We start from the raw sequence: 15,949 nt of genomic DNA on the forward strand, positions 1-15,949 counted from the left end.
AACCTCATTTTAACCCTAACCCTAAAACAAAGTCTTAACCCTCAAGCAGCCCTTTGAAAAAATGAGGACGGGTCTAAATGTCCTCACCCTGTAGGGTCTATGCATAAAATGGTCCTGACAAAGATAAAACTACAGGAACACAAGCAGTCGGGTCTCCATGACTTCAGTGGACATTACATGGACTTGTAAAGATACTCCTTTAAACATGTCTTCACCTTAAAATGTAATGATTTACATTATGGGAACTTGCTTTTTTGTCCCCTTAAGGAAGACAAGTCCCCATAGTGTGACTGAGTCAACAGATTTAGTTCCTTATTGCACGAGTAATACCTGGACCACTCACACATGCACAGTTTCCTTTCATCCACAGAGTCAGAGCAAATTTCCACGGGAAAAAAAATACTTTATTAATACACTTATATAATGTATATCAACATTTATAGACAAAATATGTACATCAAACATCTTTCGTGTAGGTCCCAAAATATAATATCTCAAGTACCTCTTTCTATAGAAAACTAGTCCTCTGGTAAAACGTGTACATTCACTTCTCTCCTCCTCACTCATTTGGACTCCAGTATTCATACTATGCAGTACAGAGAATGAACATCTGAGATTTATCAGCTTTTTCACAAGTAAAAGGCAACAGCAAGAACAAACACCAGGTTTGACTTGAGCAGAAACAGATGTCGAGTACGCAGACCTGGTCCAGCACAGTGCTACAGTATGTACACAGCTTCTGAGTACACCACGTACAATTGTCCCCACTCTGCTCCTCCCTCCCTCCTGTCTGACAAGAGTGCGAGAACAGGTATCGAAAAAACAGAAATGTACATGAAGTATATGAACAATAATTACAGAAACTCCATCTCAACGGTCTGTTTGTCGATGAAAAAACAAGTCGGCTCATTCGGTGTGGTCACGTGGCGTCCATCCCTTCATCCGTGAAGTGGGTCGTCTGTACACACGGGAGGAAACCCCTCGGATGGACGACACCATCTCGCCACAATGTGTGGTACAAAGGGCTTTTTCCTCTATGATAACGGTGACTTACAGGACACAGGCGACAAACTTTGGGTGCTGTTTTGGTGCAATGATTTCTAGATGGCATGTATCGCAACGGCTACAAGTGAAATGCATCAGTGTCATCAGCATTTGTACTTCTAACAGCAGCATCTAAAACATTTCTCTCTTTACATTCAACCAAGTGTGTGAGTTTGTGTGTGTGTGTGCAGGGCAGGTCCAGTTTATATGATACATTTGCACTGAGTTATATCACTGAGCATTTAACATTCAACCAGAGCTCTGCGTCCTCCATGTGTGGACGGATGCAGCTCCGCCCTCCACCTCTTCTTGATCCTTTCAAAAGGTCCTCTCGTTTGCTGTCTGGCCTCCGGGCTGAGGAGCGGAGGGGAGGAATGAGGATGGATTGGATTATGGAACAGCTCAGTTTCCCTCTGCTTCCGACTACTGTCTCTGCTCCAGGGTTTCTCAGTCTTTGGTTTCCAGGTTGAGGGGTGGCACCTGCTTTAACGCCTGAAGCAGGGCAGGGGAGTCCATGGGGGTCTGAGATATGGCTGGGGCTGGAGAGCCTCCCCTGGGAGACATCACTAGCTGAGGTGGTGACAGTCTTTCGCTGGACATGGCTGGTGCGGCGCCTCCCACGCCAGGGTAGAGCATGGGCACGGCCCCGGGGTACCAGCACTTCTCCAGCATGGGCAGGTAGGCTGCGGCGGAGGGTGGAATGAGGTAGAAAGGCATGCAGAGGGGATGTGGATGGGGTGGTGGATGGTTGGGGGATACGCTCATGTAGCTACTGTAGCCACTTGAGGACGATGAGGTTGTAGACTCCCCACCCGAGAGCAGCTCGTCTTCCGATGACTCCACCCGGGGCCGCTTGTGACGCGGCTCGTCCTCCTCCTGCTTGATGCCGGAGCTCTGCCTCTCGGCCAGCGCTCGCTTCAGCTGGCTCTCGTGGCCGTAGTTCTTCTCCAGCTCTCCCCCATAGCCGCTGTCTGTGTCTGTGTCGCTGCCGCTCTGCTCGCTGCTGGTGGGAGCGTACGCTCGCTGGATGACAGGCACACAGTTCCTCCCGTAGCCCTCGCTGGGTTTGGGCGGTAAGCTGGCGTGCATCTCCTTGTGAGGTTGGTGCTGGTGGTAGGTGGGGATCTCCTCGCGTCGGGGGCTGACGGGGGTCCGGGGTCCGCTCGGACCTTGCAGCACCTCTGCAGCCAACTTGTGAAGATGATTGATCACGTGAGATGGCGTGAAGTCTCCATCGGTCTCGTGGTTGGCTAGAAACTGAAGAATCTCCTTGGCGCACATGTGGAAACCAGAGCAGAACATCTCCTCTGACTTCTCCTGGCTGACAGAAGGCTGCTCTGTAAACACAGAAAGGAAAAACCACACGGTGAGAAACTCTGCAACTTGACATTTGCTGTTTTTTTTGGGTTGTGTCCAACAGCTATGGCTTTATCTGAAGTTACTTGTTTGCCTTCAACTCCGGCATGTTCCTTTCATTGTGTGTTCTGCAAAAACGTCTTGTTCTATATGCATATTTGCGTGTGTTTGTGATCCGCCACTCACCGATTTGCATGCCACTCTGCAGAGCCAGGATCTTCTGCTGCTGCTGCTCCAGCAGAGACGTGAGTGCTTTCACATGCTTGAGCGTGAGCTCCAGAACCACGGCCTTCTCCAGATGTCCCAGAGTCTGCAGGAGACACACACACAGTCAGCACATGCTCACGCTTTACACAACACACAGCGACCAATGCATTTACACCCTTCTTCTGCACGATCTCTAATATTATCATGAACAGCAGAAGCAAAAATTACAATTACAATAGGTTTGTAACGATAAAGAATAATATACATTTCATAACTAAACGTTACTTTTTTTGGATTGATTTTTTATTTTTGTCAGGAGTCACCCTGCACTGATGACGCACAGAGGATGCAATGCCCCTGACCAGCCGCTCGGTGGTGCATGCCCCACAGTGCAAGTGCATCCCATCAACCCTCCCCAGCTCCGGCGTGAACTCACCGTGAGCTTCAGGTGCTCCGGTAACAAATCTTTCAGCTGTGCGATGCACTCGTTTATCCGATCCCGTCTCTTCTTCTCGATGAGTCTGTGCGGCAGCTTGTAGGTTTCCTGCGGGGAACAGACAGCTTGGTTAGGAGGGGACATTCAGCTGATCAGCCGCCAGCTGCTCCTGGTCAGAGGCAGGCGTGAGGGAGGGAGGTCTCCAGCAGTTATGTCATAGCAGGAATGAGGTCAGCCGTTTATGGGAATAGACAGGACTTCTTCTAGCAGTCAGTTCAATAAAAGGTTCAATAAAAAGCGCAGCAGTTATCGATTCACTCATTAAGTTTGGGCAATAAAAAAGATCAACACGAACCTTGCTATCCTCTCCTCTCTTCATCCCCCGCCGGGGTTTATAAACATACATCGGGAAGTCCATCCTGAGGGAGAGAAGGAGAACAGGTCAGCATGAGACGTGCGCGCATGGCTGGGCTCAGTGTTTGAGACACATTGGATATTCAACAATACAAAAAAAAAATCCAAAAATGTTTAAAGTGAGACTTACCCCTGCATGTCTGACAGCTCAGCCTGGTGTTTGGACAGAGGAGGTGGCTGCGCGCTTGGAATTCGCTCCATTCTGGTTTTTTTTACTCCCAATTACGCACAGCAGGCAACGCTTCTTCTCCAACACAAGGATTGAAGTTGCAATAACTCAACAAGAGTCTAAACTCGTGTGGATGTTGTTCTGCGTGTGTGTGTGTGTGTGGGGGGGGGAAATCTTCCTCTCTGAAGTTTGAGTCCTGGCGGTGCAGGAGCAAGGCAGCCGTGTTGGTGGCGCGTCGGGAGAGTGGGGGAGGACGGAGCGACGAGTTAAATAAACCCTCTGACTCCGCAGCCTGACCTGCCTCCGTCACATGGGGGTCACGTGTTCCCCGGCGCTGTGTCCTCGGCGGAGGGACCGCCCACTTGTCTGCCGATAACGAGCCTCAGTGGGCGGAAGGGCTGCCTACGTCACCGGGGAGGGAGGGCGCGCGTCGGGTCCCGTGTACCACCATGCTGGAGCGGATGGAAACAAGCGCCCCCCCCACCGTGCGCCACGGCGCGGGGAACGTGCAGCCACCTGAGCCTGGTGGTGACGAGAGCTGAAGGCTGGGATGGGGAATATCTACTGCTGAGGAAAACATGTGTAATAATAACACAATTAAAACCTTTGAACCTGCGGGATTATTAGGCTGCACAGTCTAGGATTGGCACTGGAGTTGCTTTTTAGTGTTTATAGAGTGTTTATAAAGGGTGTTTATGTTTGTTATGTGCAGGTTGGTACGTTTTAGATACATAAGCTCGTCACTAAGAGGAAAACATCATGCAGCTGCTTTTATATTTACAGTTTCATATTAAAAGTGCACCAACAGTGCCAAATTAGTCCAAATGAAACAAATATTATCTAAATATAGTTCATTTACATCTTGTTTATAATAATAACAAAAACAACAACAACAACATCGACAATGATGATGAGGATGATAACAGTATTCTATTCTATTATACAGATTCAAATGTCTGCAGCGTGCAGGTCCACTGGCCCCAGTATAAACAGTGCTGCCCCAGCGGGAGGACCACGTGCACGTGTGCGTGGATGCCTGTATGGAGCCCGCGCTCGTCGTGAGGAGGCGGGGCCTGTCACGTGGATCTCCTCATGGCCCCGGGAGCCCGCTGAGCGCACAGGGCACATCCAGCACATCCAGCACATCCATCCAGCTCAGCCTGCACACGGAGGCTGCACCTGTCTGCTGCAGGGCCACGACCACAGATCACAACAGTGCACCAGACTGAAAGCAGACTTACAGGAAACATGTGCCCTGGTGCAATAACAGCTGTTTTAAAATGTCCTTTGTATTGATGGTGATTCATCTAATCTTAATATAATATAAAATAACAGTAAATCAATGTAAAAGCTCAAATAAGAGCACAAAGACTTGGAATCCCACATACTTATTTATCTCATATGGGGTTTAAACCCTATTGTATACAGCTCAGTGATAATATATCGATCACAGTGGAAATTATGATGTGATGAGAGAAAATCTGTAACACACTTTTCCTATTCAGCCTCATGATCCTCAGGACTTTCATATGGAAATCCCTTTCATCAAAATCCCTCCAATCACATAAAGTTTGGTTTGAGATACTTATGTGAAGGCTTATTCAGATTTATTTGATTTTCAGGATACAAACACAAAATACACTCTCACAGTGATTAGCAATTGCATTGGACACAATTTGTATGTATCTTTTTTTTAATGTATTTATAATCATAGTTAGGTTTGCTGTACTCTAAAGATACTTTTTTGTTTTGTTTAAAATTACGATTTTGATGTTGTTTCTATCCATGTTAATTCTTCATTTGGATTCTCAATCTCTCTCTGATAAAAAATAAGGTCAGAAGATAGCAGCTGTCACACTTACTTGTATGACCTCAGATTACATCAACCTTGAAACTCAGACATTCCAGACACAAATAGTAAGAAAACCTGATTAAAATAACTTGTGTTAAGAACACTGGTCAATGTTATAACTGTGGTCATTCCTCCTGAAAGCTTCAAAAGGTTCACTTCATTCGCCTTAAGTGAAAGGAGGAAATTCCTCGAGTAGTAAATTTAATAGAAGTGGCGACAAGAGACAATTTACGAGATGACCATAACAGACGTCACAGTGGTTTAGATTTTATTAAATAACCACAATGATGGAAAGCCCCATAATGGGGGCAAATTAACTTTGATTATACTAAATTAGATTAGATTTTTTAATTCCCTGACAAGTCCCCTCAGTTTAGTTGTAGATCATATAGCTTCACGCAGAACATAGAGGAAAAAACATTTTAAACATTTGAGACAGAATTCTTGGCTAATTGAATAATGTGCATTGAATTAAAATTGAAATCTGAAATGTAATTGTCAAAATGACTTCCTATTTATTAATCTGACTGCTGCACTTTAGATAAATGGCTTCCAAACTTTAATAAGTTACACAGGTAACAGGATATGCACATAGATATGAACATGACCTCAATGTGATGATTTAGAAAAATGCCACCATTCAAATTATCTTATTTTCTCATCTGCTCATGGTCCAATGCTGTTAAACACTCACAGTCATATAGTCGTTTTTACACACTTGTTTATTAAAATATATACTCCAAGTACACACACACACACACACACACACACACACACACACACACACACACACACACACACACACACACACACACACACACACACACACACACACACACACACACACACACACACACACACACACACACACACACACACACACACACACACACACGTGGTTCTTTTACAGAGTGACCAACTGAAAAGTAACAATTGTGTGTGCTACAGAAAACATCAGTGCTTCAGGACTAAATGAAATAAAGGAGGAGTAAATAATTTAGTGCACAAAAGAATAATAATCAACCTAATTCATCATTGGCTCCCAAAAATCCTTTATGTTTGGTTCTATGCTTCTACTGTGACTCCAACGGCATTGACCTGCAGTCACATGACCCTCTCCTTCCCTCCAGTATGCTCATATAGGTCATTATTCAAAAATCATAGTTAAAAAAATAGTGTCCTGGAAAAAGTAGAACGTTCATTTGAGATTATAGAAATATTACGAAAGTAAATTGTTGTCTTCATGAACTAGCAACGCTGTAGAAACATTGGAAAATAATTTGAATTCTTCAGTTTGTACAGAGGAGTTGCCTCCTTATTCTAAATATATGATGGTATAATTTCATTTATTTAGTTAGATTTTGCATATTATTAAGGTTTTCTTCTGCTGTCAGCCCCCCCCAAAAACATCTCCAAAAATGTGTTGTGGAGTTCAAACAAACCGTCAAATCCACGTGACCTGAGTTTGGTGGTGCGACACTGAGGATTGCAACCTCAACACAAGGCCACTCGAGAGGAAGACTCCCTCAGGAACAATGGCTGGACTTTGGCATGCAGTCAGTGTGGTACAACGCAGAAGGCATCCGGGGTAGGAAAGCTCAAGTCAGTGTTTTCATCTCCTAAAACCTACAAGACCGGCTTCTCGGGTCCCAAGGCACATGGTGCACATACTCCACCCACACATCTGCCCTTGAGGCCACGAGTAACATACTCAGATAACTTTCACTTCATAGACATTCAGAAACACTTACTGTAGGAATGTCTGCCGAAGCATACAGTCGGACATAAATACATACAGTGCTGGAGAAGGACAAATCTTTTGGCATTCTCCATTTTTGCACTTGGCACCCAATCAGGAGCACTCAGGCACTAGTGACCCCCGGGGAATCCTCAGGCAGGCTGCTGGGGGTTGAGGTTCATGTGGGGGGGATGCCCCAGGAGGCCGATTCTTTGCTTCTGCTTCCTCTGCTCCGTCATCTGTGAGGAAACAGAGATCTTTTTATACCCCATGGAGTTTTTAAACCAATAGTATTGCTAAAATCTAATTGTAAGTGGTGGTATTGTATTGACTCAAAAGAGTATACGCATGCACTCGCTATCCAGCTGTGGCAATGGAGGAATGAAATACTGAGCCAACACGGGTAAGGAAAAAGTAGACCTGGATGTAAACAAGGCATGACTTAAAATAGATGAAAACTAGTGTGTAAAATGACCAATTGTTTACACGTGTGCACTTCTTTTAACTCCAGGAAGTTACGGTGCCAGACCAGAGCAATATTATGACTCACAACTGCCATAAACAGCCCATGAAAACTGGAGGATAGGAGAGCTGTCCTTCACAAATGGAGGCAGAAGAATAAGAAACTACAATGACACTCAGTGGACCTCCACCAAGGCTCAACGTTTCCCTAATGAAACTACATTTAAATTCAGTAGATCCAGTTTTTTATTTGGATCTGCAATAAATTGCACACTCATAAATATCAGTCCTCCATGATCAATGAATCATTGTCTGAGAAGTCAATGGAAATGGAAATGGAAAAGGAAAAGCAATGTTAAAGAAAATCTGGATCCGGCCCCTGATCCGGATCTGTTGATTAGGTGGGTGATTCCTTGGCTCAGTCCCCACCCCTCAACAAAATTTCATGGAAATCAGTTTAGTTGTTGCACAATCCCGCTAACAAACAAACGCAGATGGAAGCCCAACGTCCTTGGCGGAGGCCATCAAAGGATATGTTCTACAAAAGTGAAGCGAGTGCACGTTGTACCTGCTCCTTGAGCTCAGTCAGCTGTCCGGACAGGTTGCCCACCAGCCTCATGGTCGACTCCAGCTTCTCCTGCAGGTTCCTGATTTCGTTCTGCTCGCCCTCCGCGTCGCTGCTCACCAGCGACATGGCGCGCATCCGTGGAAACCAGTCCAGGTTGTGCTCCTGTGGTCGACCAAGAACATCATCCTCTGACTCATTTTTGAAAACTTTTATAATAGATTTACTAGAGGTTAATAAACTTGATCCTAACAGGGAGGTTTTAATGTTTGGCAATACTGTGATTAATTGTTAAGTCTATGTGACACTCGTCTATAATCTGTTTTTCAAAGGAACAAGCTTAGATGGCATTATTGCTGCACAACAAGAACAAAAACAGACCAAAATAGAAAAACCCTGTGAACGGACAAGTTATTTCTTAGCGTGCTTTAACCTGTTTAGTTGGAGTACGTGACTGCAGCCCGTGTCTCGTTTCACTGACTTCCTGTTTATCTGTTTGTACCACTGAATGTGCATGACTGGTATGACTGTCAGATGAAATCAGAATAGAGGAACAGATTACTAATGTGTGTGCGACTGGTTCAGTACCCGAGGCTGATGAAGCTGCGTAAACTGATGAACTCTGCTCGATCACAGCTAACATGTTACAATGTGAACAAGTAAAGTAAATGGGAAATGATGAACGTTAAGAACAAGAGAGAACAAGTCATTGAGCAGTGAAGTAACTTTCTCTGAACAATACATTTCCCTTATATTCCACTTACACATCAGCAGCTCAGCGATGTCATGCACCGTGACATCGCTGAGCTGCTGATGCGTTCTCCAGACGTGTGCGCTTGTCTTCAGGGCGTGGCCGTGCGTGTTGTTTACCTTGATCATCTCAGCCACGTAGCTCTCAGGGCCCGTGTACTCAGTGGAGTCTTTCACTTTCACCAGCACAATAAAGAACAGGTAGTGCCACATGTTGTGCTCCTCTTTGATGTGCTCCTCGAAGGTCACCGTTTTGTTGTCAAACTTGTCCCGCTCCAGACCTGGATTCATAAAAAGAAGAGGAAGTTGGCTTTTATTTGACCTGTTTCACACAACAGTTTTGCATCAAGGGGCTTTTGGGGAAACATTTCAACTAGAAAACTGAAACTTGTCTTCGGAGGAAGCGAAAACATCCCTTTGAACGAATTAATGAATGCAAAAGTGGGGATATAATGGGAAATAGATCACTAAGTTAGATAGGCTTAATTTGTTTATTCAGGAAAGATCATAAACTCAGGCCAGGAATGAGTGTTTCTGGAAACCAGGCCTGCCCAGTTCAGAGCTGGTATGGAGGACTGATCTGTCCTGTGGTCTCATTTGAAGTTATTGCATTATAACAGTACTAATTGGTTAATTATAGAAAAAAATAAAAACAAGTAATGCTGTTTGACATCCACAATGCAATGAAATCAGATGATATTGTGCTCAGAAAGCCAAGAATAATGCCTAATCTCCTTTCTCCTAAAATTGTTCTTCCTTGGCCCATATCCCACACTTACACCAATCTTCGATAAACTTAGTTCAGTAGTTTAACAGACGGACAAACAGCAGTGAAAACACAACCTCCTTGTGGTATATTAGCACCAAATACAGACAAGAGTCACTTCCCCTATAGGAGAGGCGATCAGACGAGTGTTGCTCATGATGTGGGGGTGAAACAGCACATTTGTTTGACGTTGCATCACAGACAGTGGTGGGGAATTTTTTAGGTGGATTTCCAAAGTAAAATAATGCTTAATGTGGCCTGACCGCTACCGTTCAGAAACTGGAGAAGTGTTTGCTTTACACATTGAAAGTGAAGTCTACAGGCATATAAAGTCAAAGAAAAATAATTGTTATAATGCAATATTGTCGATGAAATATATCTATTCAAAACAGAACTTTAGCTCTCCACTAATTTCAAGTCATCAATAAACATGCACATTTCTTAAACAAATGTGGAGAAAGCTGCACAATGTTTGGAGAACAGAAAAGACCCAGGGATAGAACCTTCCTGGGCTTGTTTTAAACAAGCAGAGGCTGACTCAGTATTCAGACCCATGTTACAGAATAACAACAGTATGACAATCAAAATAACATAGTAAGTTATTAGCAAGATTTAGCAAGGATGACATGAATGAAATGATTTCTTAATATATAATGACAAGAAGAGAGAATATCAACTAAGCTCTAATTTGACTTCTTGTACAGAGGATGTGGCGGATTCTGTTTTACTGTGGGATTGATCCTGATGCACAGAATGAAAATAAATTCAACCACAGGCATGAATCCTGTGCAGGAAGATCTTGATGACGTACATCAATCAATGTCTACGGACCCCAAAGATCTAAAAACTGATCTGAATGCTGAGGGAAAGAAAGATTGGTGGCTTATTAAACCGAGCTGGAGGATGGAGAGCCACTTAAGCCTGTTGAGATCGGATCCTAATCTCCGCATCTTCTGTTCCCTCGAGGTCCTGCTGGAAACCATAGAGACGGCAGCTCCCCCTGTGGCCTGGCCTTATTTAATGTGAGTGAGTCAGAGCTGGTGGCTGCCTGGGTGACATATACTGTTCTCATTCCATATGCTTACCAGCCGTCCACACTGCACGACCCAACACACACGCACACTGCATGACCCGACCCAACACGCACACACACACACACGCACACATGCACACACACACAGACACACACAATATGATGCTGAAGCACTAGCAAACACACACATTTAGAAACAAGCACTCTAGTTATTTAGGCACTCACATGCATAATTCACTTATAAGAAAAAGAAAAAGATGATAGACAGCAGTGTAAAGTTTGGGTTGTTCATGCAGTTGCACAAAACATATGTTATGAAAATCAGGTGCGTATGAATAAGTGTGTGTCTGTGTCTGTGTGTGTCTGTCTGTGTGTGTGTGTGTGTGTGTGTGTGTGTGTGTGTGTATGTGAGTGGGAGAAAATATCCGTACGTGCGAGACAGACATGAACTATGGAGGCGAGCACAGCGGTGGCAGGAAGCCCTCATGACTCAGCCTTCTCTGGAACGACAGCGAAGTGAGAGAAGGGGGGAGGAGGAGAGGAAGGGAGTGCAACAAAGTAAATACACCTTCACAGAAATATTTTTTACCGGAAACCACAACTACGCAGAGAAATCAGAGGTTCATGAGTATTAGCTAAGAGGAAGAGACCCTCTTTGACTCACAGACCCCGTCCTGCCCAGATTATTAGAGGTCATACCGTGCCTGGAAAGCTCGAGGTTTGATTCCCATGATAATATCCTTAGGAAAATATTTCACCATGTGTTAACTGAGCAGGGAAAGGAGAGAAAAAAAACACCACATCTGGGAGACTTCAACTTTTCCATCAAGTGATCAGCTGAGTAGTCTCACCGCAGATGAAGCAGGTCGTCTTCAGCACCTCTTCTTTCTTCTGTTTTTCACTCCTCAGGTCGGCGAAGGTGTCGATGATGACACCAAAGATGAGGTTGAGGACAATGATGATGACCATGAAGAAGAACAGCAGGTCGTAAATGACTCTGGCAGCAAACAGCGGCTCCTGTGAAAGGAACAGGAAACAGGGTTAAATGTAGAAGAGGGTCGGCATCAAATCTTGTGTAGTTGTGCCGCTGCTTATTTGGAGCTAGAGACAAAAAAAGTATTCGATTTAATAGTAATTATTAACTTTAATAAGGCAACAAAATATGGATATGATTTAATATTGAGGGGGACTGATGCTCTCTCTACATGAACGACCCGCAGGGCAGGTCTTTACGTAAGCATGTGCTGAGGACGATGTGATGGGTCCAAAAAACCAGGTCAACCTTGGTCATCATGGATGTTAATGGTAACTCAAGCCCACGGGGGTAACCTGCCAGATGCTCCAGTAACAGAGACAGCAGAGGGCCGGTCAACCCATGCAGCCTGTGCTTAGCACCTTTCATACACAGAGAGGTAGATTCAAGGGGCCGTACAGGAACATACCAAAAAAACAACAGAGACAAAAAGAAAGGAAACAATTTAAAATCTGAAAGCTCGGTTTCAAACTATTTTTGAGTAAAATGAAAGATTAAAAAGAGTAGAGTAAAAGTTAAAAATAATAAAAGCGAAAATAAAATGAAAAACAATGATGCTATGACCTGTTAAAATAGCTTGTGGTTTAACTCACATGAATAAAAAAGTTCAAGCTGTTTCTCCGTGTGTCGATCTGACCCTGGGCATCACTAGCAGACCACTGCCCAGTAACCTCAGAGGTCTCACAGGCTTATATTGGACCAACATGTCTATTGTGTGTTTGGGAGCAGCTTCATTAAAAGATTCAGGAGAATGCTGAATAATTTACAGCTCATGAGAAAACAATATTTCACTTTATAAACCGATCAGTCTCTGCTGTGGACCTCAGTTCTTATTCTTTGGTTGATTTTACATTAAGATGTTAGTTAATCCTCTTCTAAAGTAATGGAGTGAGCCTGAAGGGAATTACCCTGGACTGGTCAGCAGCTTCATGCAGTCACACTCACACTGGTTTAGGTCCAGCTTGTTCAGCAAGACGTCTTGCCTAACGTGCACTGTGTTGAAAACATGTGTGGGAGACATTAACATCCTCTTTTGACATCATTAGTGGCTTAGCCTGAATTCAGTGGAAATCTATTTTGAGGTTTGATTCTCAAACAAGGCGTGGGGGGGAGGGCTGACGCAGCTGTAAGATCGTAAATACTGTGCAACCTCCACGCTGCTGAGACAAAAACAAGTTGAACGCACGGCGGGCTCACAGCCAGCTCACATGACCCACGCCTGCAGCTGCGGGTGCCTCACCCTCTCAGCCCTCGCACACTCTCACAGGCCTGGTCCCAGCTGCACGTACCTCTTTGGAAGGCTTGCGGAGAACGTCCCCGACACCCCCACCGCTCCGCAGGCCGTGACTCAGCACGGTGACGATGCACATGAGTAAAGAGTCGCACGTCCGCTCCTTATTGCTTTCCTCCTCACGGTCATTGCCAAAGTCTGTGGAAGCACAAAGGAATGGAAAGTGGCATCTGAATTAATTGGGCACAGTTGATTTAACTCTAGCAGGTGCATTTGTCTACGACCGTGGAAAATGCAATGAAAAGTGCCAAATATTGATGTCACTATCAGAAAACGTGATTTACTTTTGAAGTCTTCATGAACCTGGTGTAGGAGGAAAAAGAGCGCCTACTCATTTTACTTTATGTAACATTAGGAAACCACTGTGCCTGAATAGTAGAAAATCAACTTATGAGCCAGACTACTAACAATATGCAGATACATTTCCATATTCCATCTTTTTGCATGATATCATATTTGCTGCACCTCTTCAGAAGTGCTCAGTCTCACATACTTGATCAGTGCGAGCGAGGGGGCAGATCAAAATTTACGTCCTGTGACAAAGTAAATTGTGTTGAACTTGTGGTGACCTGCGATATGTGCTTTGCATTTGAGTGTGTGTAACCATAACCGTTACATTGAGACATTATTTGTGGGACTGTGTGACACATGCAAACAAACATTTAGTGTTGTGATGTCCTGTTGTAATCTTTTCGTCAGTGTTAACACAAAAAAACATGCAACAAATTTCCACCTAACTTGGTGGAGGAAGTGGTGCGGGGAAGAAGCATTTTGACATTCTTTAACCTGAGGTTAATGAAGCGGTGTTTTGTTTTTCTTTTTCGTTAATTTCTCAGAAAATAATTCATGTATTTACCTAATTTTAAAAAATCTGCCATAAAAGGACTGATATTTATGAGGGTGTGTAATTTAGTAAAAATACAGATCTAGAATTAAAAGTGGTTTCATCAGGGCACTGTTGGGCCTTGGCAGAGGTATGAACTTGTGTTACAATGAACTTTCATTTGCCAGCATTCAACTGTGTTATGATAACAAATAACACAAGTATTGCTTTGCTTTTAAAAATCTCCCTTGATAATAATAAAGAACCACTTGTAATCTGTATGAGAGCAGGACTTGTCACATATAGATGTAAGTTGCTATCTGCTGTTTGGACCTATATATCCTTGGTACGTTGCAAAGCTGGATATCTGCTGAAACCTTGTTTACATGTTCGGGCTCGCAGTGTGAAAGCGGTTAGTCAAAGCAAAAAGTGTTATTGTTTAGATGGAATGTGGCAGCGGCTTTGGTTACACTTAAGAAAAATATGAACATTTCTGAATAGTTAATCCAGTTTGATAAAGTTTATAGGTCCTGACCGGCACAGCAGTTAGGTCAGTACACAGTCAACTGATAGAAGCTACGGTATCATGAGTCCCAAACTGAATGTGTTAGTTCTTCGTATTATTTTTATACTACATTTTAGAACAAATGGAACAAAAGAACCATATAAACCAGACTGACAGGAAGTTCCCCTGCATTAAACTATTTTTTAGGGCGTGCAGTTGGGACGTTCTCATGTTTCTGTCACATGATGGGGTGATGAGGTCACATGGGAGATATTCTGGTCAACAAGCCGTCGACTTGAGTCACATGAATGAAATGTGAAATGAATTAGAGTTAAACTGCAGAACAAAAAAGAAACAGTGCACTTTATTGACAAATATATCAAACAGTTTCACTTGTGTGGTTTGAAAAGGCCATGGGTGATTTCCCAGGATTTGAAACAGCTTCTTCAAAAAGAATTGTACTTGTATGATTTCACTATAAATCTTTTCTTTTTTCATATAAGCTCTTTAGTCTTCCTCATCAACCTTAAATTAGTTTTAAAGCCAAGTGTTGGTCCCGCCAATTTCCACAGTTTCAAACCTCTCACAATAAAACCACATTACAAATTAAATTTGTTATTCACACTTTTCCAAAGGTTTAGTTTGTGACAAGAAACTCACATAAGAACAGTGAATATTTATTACTCAACAATATCTAGCAAAATTTGGATTTCTCCAGCTAAATCCAGGTAAAAACCATGTGAAGCTGTAAACATTACCTTCCTGCAGAGTCCCTGTGGTGCAGTTCTCATCAGTCCCACCACGACACATTCCCTCAGACAGAAACTCGCCGGCCAGACTGGCTCCACTTTCTAGAACGTACAAACAGGTAGTTCATGCATGTTCATTTCTAAATGAAGCCCCCCATGATGTGTAATTGTGTGAGCGTCTCCTCACTCATGGTCGTGTTGGGAAGCCGATCCACCTCCAGGATGAAATCGTCTTTGAAAAAAATGTAGCCAACGATGGAGAACAGGTAGACGAGGATGAGCGCCAGCACGGCGGTGAGCACGATGGAGCGTCCGTTACGTGTCACACTCTTGATCACGTTCAGCAAGGTCTCTTCTCTGTAGACCAGGTCAAACAGCTGCAGAGAGGCAACACATTGAGAAGACCAAAGATGTGCCAGTAAATTTATTGTAAAGTGACTTAATGCTTCTCAAATCGTAAACTAAGAAACTGACAATTCAGTATAAAGTGTATTTGAGCTAACATAAAGTTATCATAGCATAGTGACTAGTAAATGTTTAATGTGAAGCTACAAAAAAGAATAATTGCTTTAAACGTTTTCCTTCTCGAATCCAAAGTTTCCTTCTGTATTTTTTTTTAATGAAGGGAAAAAAATAATGAAACATGTCGAGTGAAAGTAAAACATCTTCAAATTCTGACATATTAAATCTGACATGTTGTAAAGCAGACCCTGAGGCACCAGCACATAGCACTTCATATAACAACAACAACAACAA

At 43.5% G+C, this 15,949-nt stretch overlaps 2 protein-coding genes across 2 annotated transcripts in view; both read right to left on the reverse strand.

Annotated features, from left to right (window-relative positions):
• Positions 1–382: 382 nt before the first annotated feature.
• On the reverse strand, positions 383–3,858 carry LOC132999328 (class E basic helix-loop-helix protein 40-like). Its single transcript, XM_061068968.1, has 5 exons — positions 3,588–3,858; positions 3,399–3,462; positions 3,044–3,151; positions 2,587–2,710; positions 383–2,381 (listed from the first exon to the last, which is right to left on the reverse strand). Exons 1-5 carry the CDS (start codon positions 3,656–3,658, stop codon positions 1,492–1,494), a joined length of 1,257 nt encoding a protein of 418 aa, XP_060924951.1. The 5' UTR covers positions 3,659–3,858; the 3' UTR covers positions 383–1,491.
• Positions 3,859–6,356: 2,498 nt separating this feature from the next.
• LOC132999327 (inositol 1,4,5-trisphosphate receptor type 1-like) overlaps positions 6,357–15,949 on the reverse strand; it is a 66,045-nt gene continuing 56,452 nt past the window's right edge. The window contains exons 54-60 of the mRNA XM_061068967.1: positions 15,381–15,570; positions 15,203–15,295; positions 13,115–13,254; positions 11,644–11,809; positions 9,114–9,274; positions 8,247–8,408; positions 6,357–7,455 (exon numbers count right to left, since the gene is read on the reverse strand). Of these exons, the coding sequence (XP_060924950.1) occupies positions 7,369–7,455; positions 8,247–8,408; positions 9,114–9,274; positions 11,644–11,809; positions 13,115–13,254; positions 15,203–15,295; positions 15,381–15,570 (999 nt within the window). The 3' untranslated portion in view covers positions 6,357–7,368. The remainder of the gene's footprint in view (positions 7,456–8,246; positions 8,409–9,113; positions 9,275–11,643; positions 11,810–13,114; positions 13,255–15,202; positions 15,296–15,380; positions 15,571–15,949) is intronic.

Source organism: Limanda limanda, chromosome 4, assembly GCF_963576545.1.
Source record: "Limanda limanda chromosome 4, fLimLim1.1, whole genome shotgun sequence".
Taxonomy (NCBI): Eukaryota; Metazoa; Chordata; class Actinopteri; order Pleuronectiformes; family Pleuronectidae; genus Limanda; species Limanda limanda.

Coding starts and splice junctions, on each gene's coding strand:
- LOC132999328 (XM_061068968.1), bottom strand. CDS start 3,658: ATGGAGCGAATTCCAAGCGCGCAGCCACCTCCTCTGTCCAAACACCAG. Junction 3,463..3,587: donor GAGCTGTCAGACATGCAGGG/GTAAGTCTCACT, acceptor TCTCTCCCTCAG/GATGGACTTCCCGATGTATG. Junction 2,382..2,586: donor GCAGAGTGGCATGCAAATCG/GTGAGTGGCGGA, acceptor CTGTGTTTACAG/AGCAGCCTTCTGTCAGCCAG.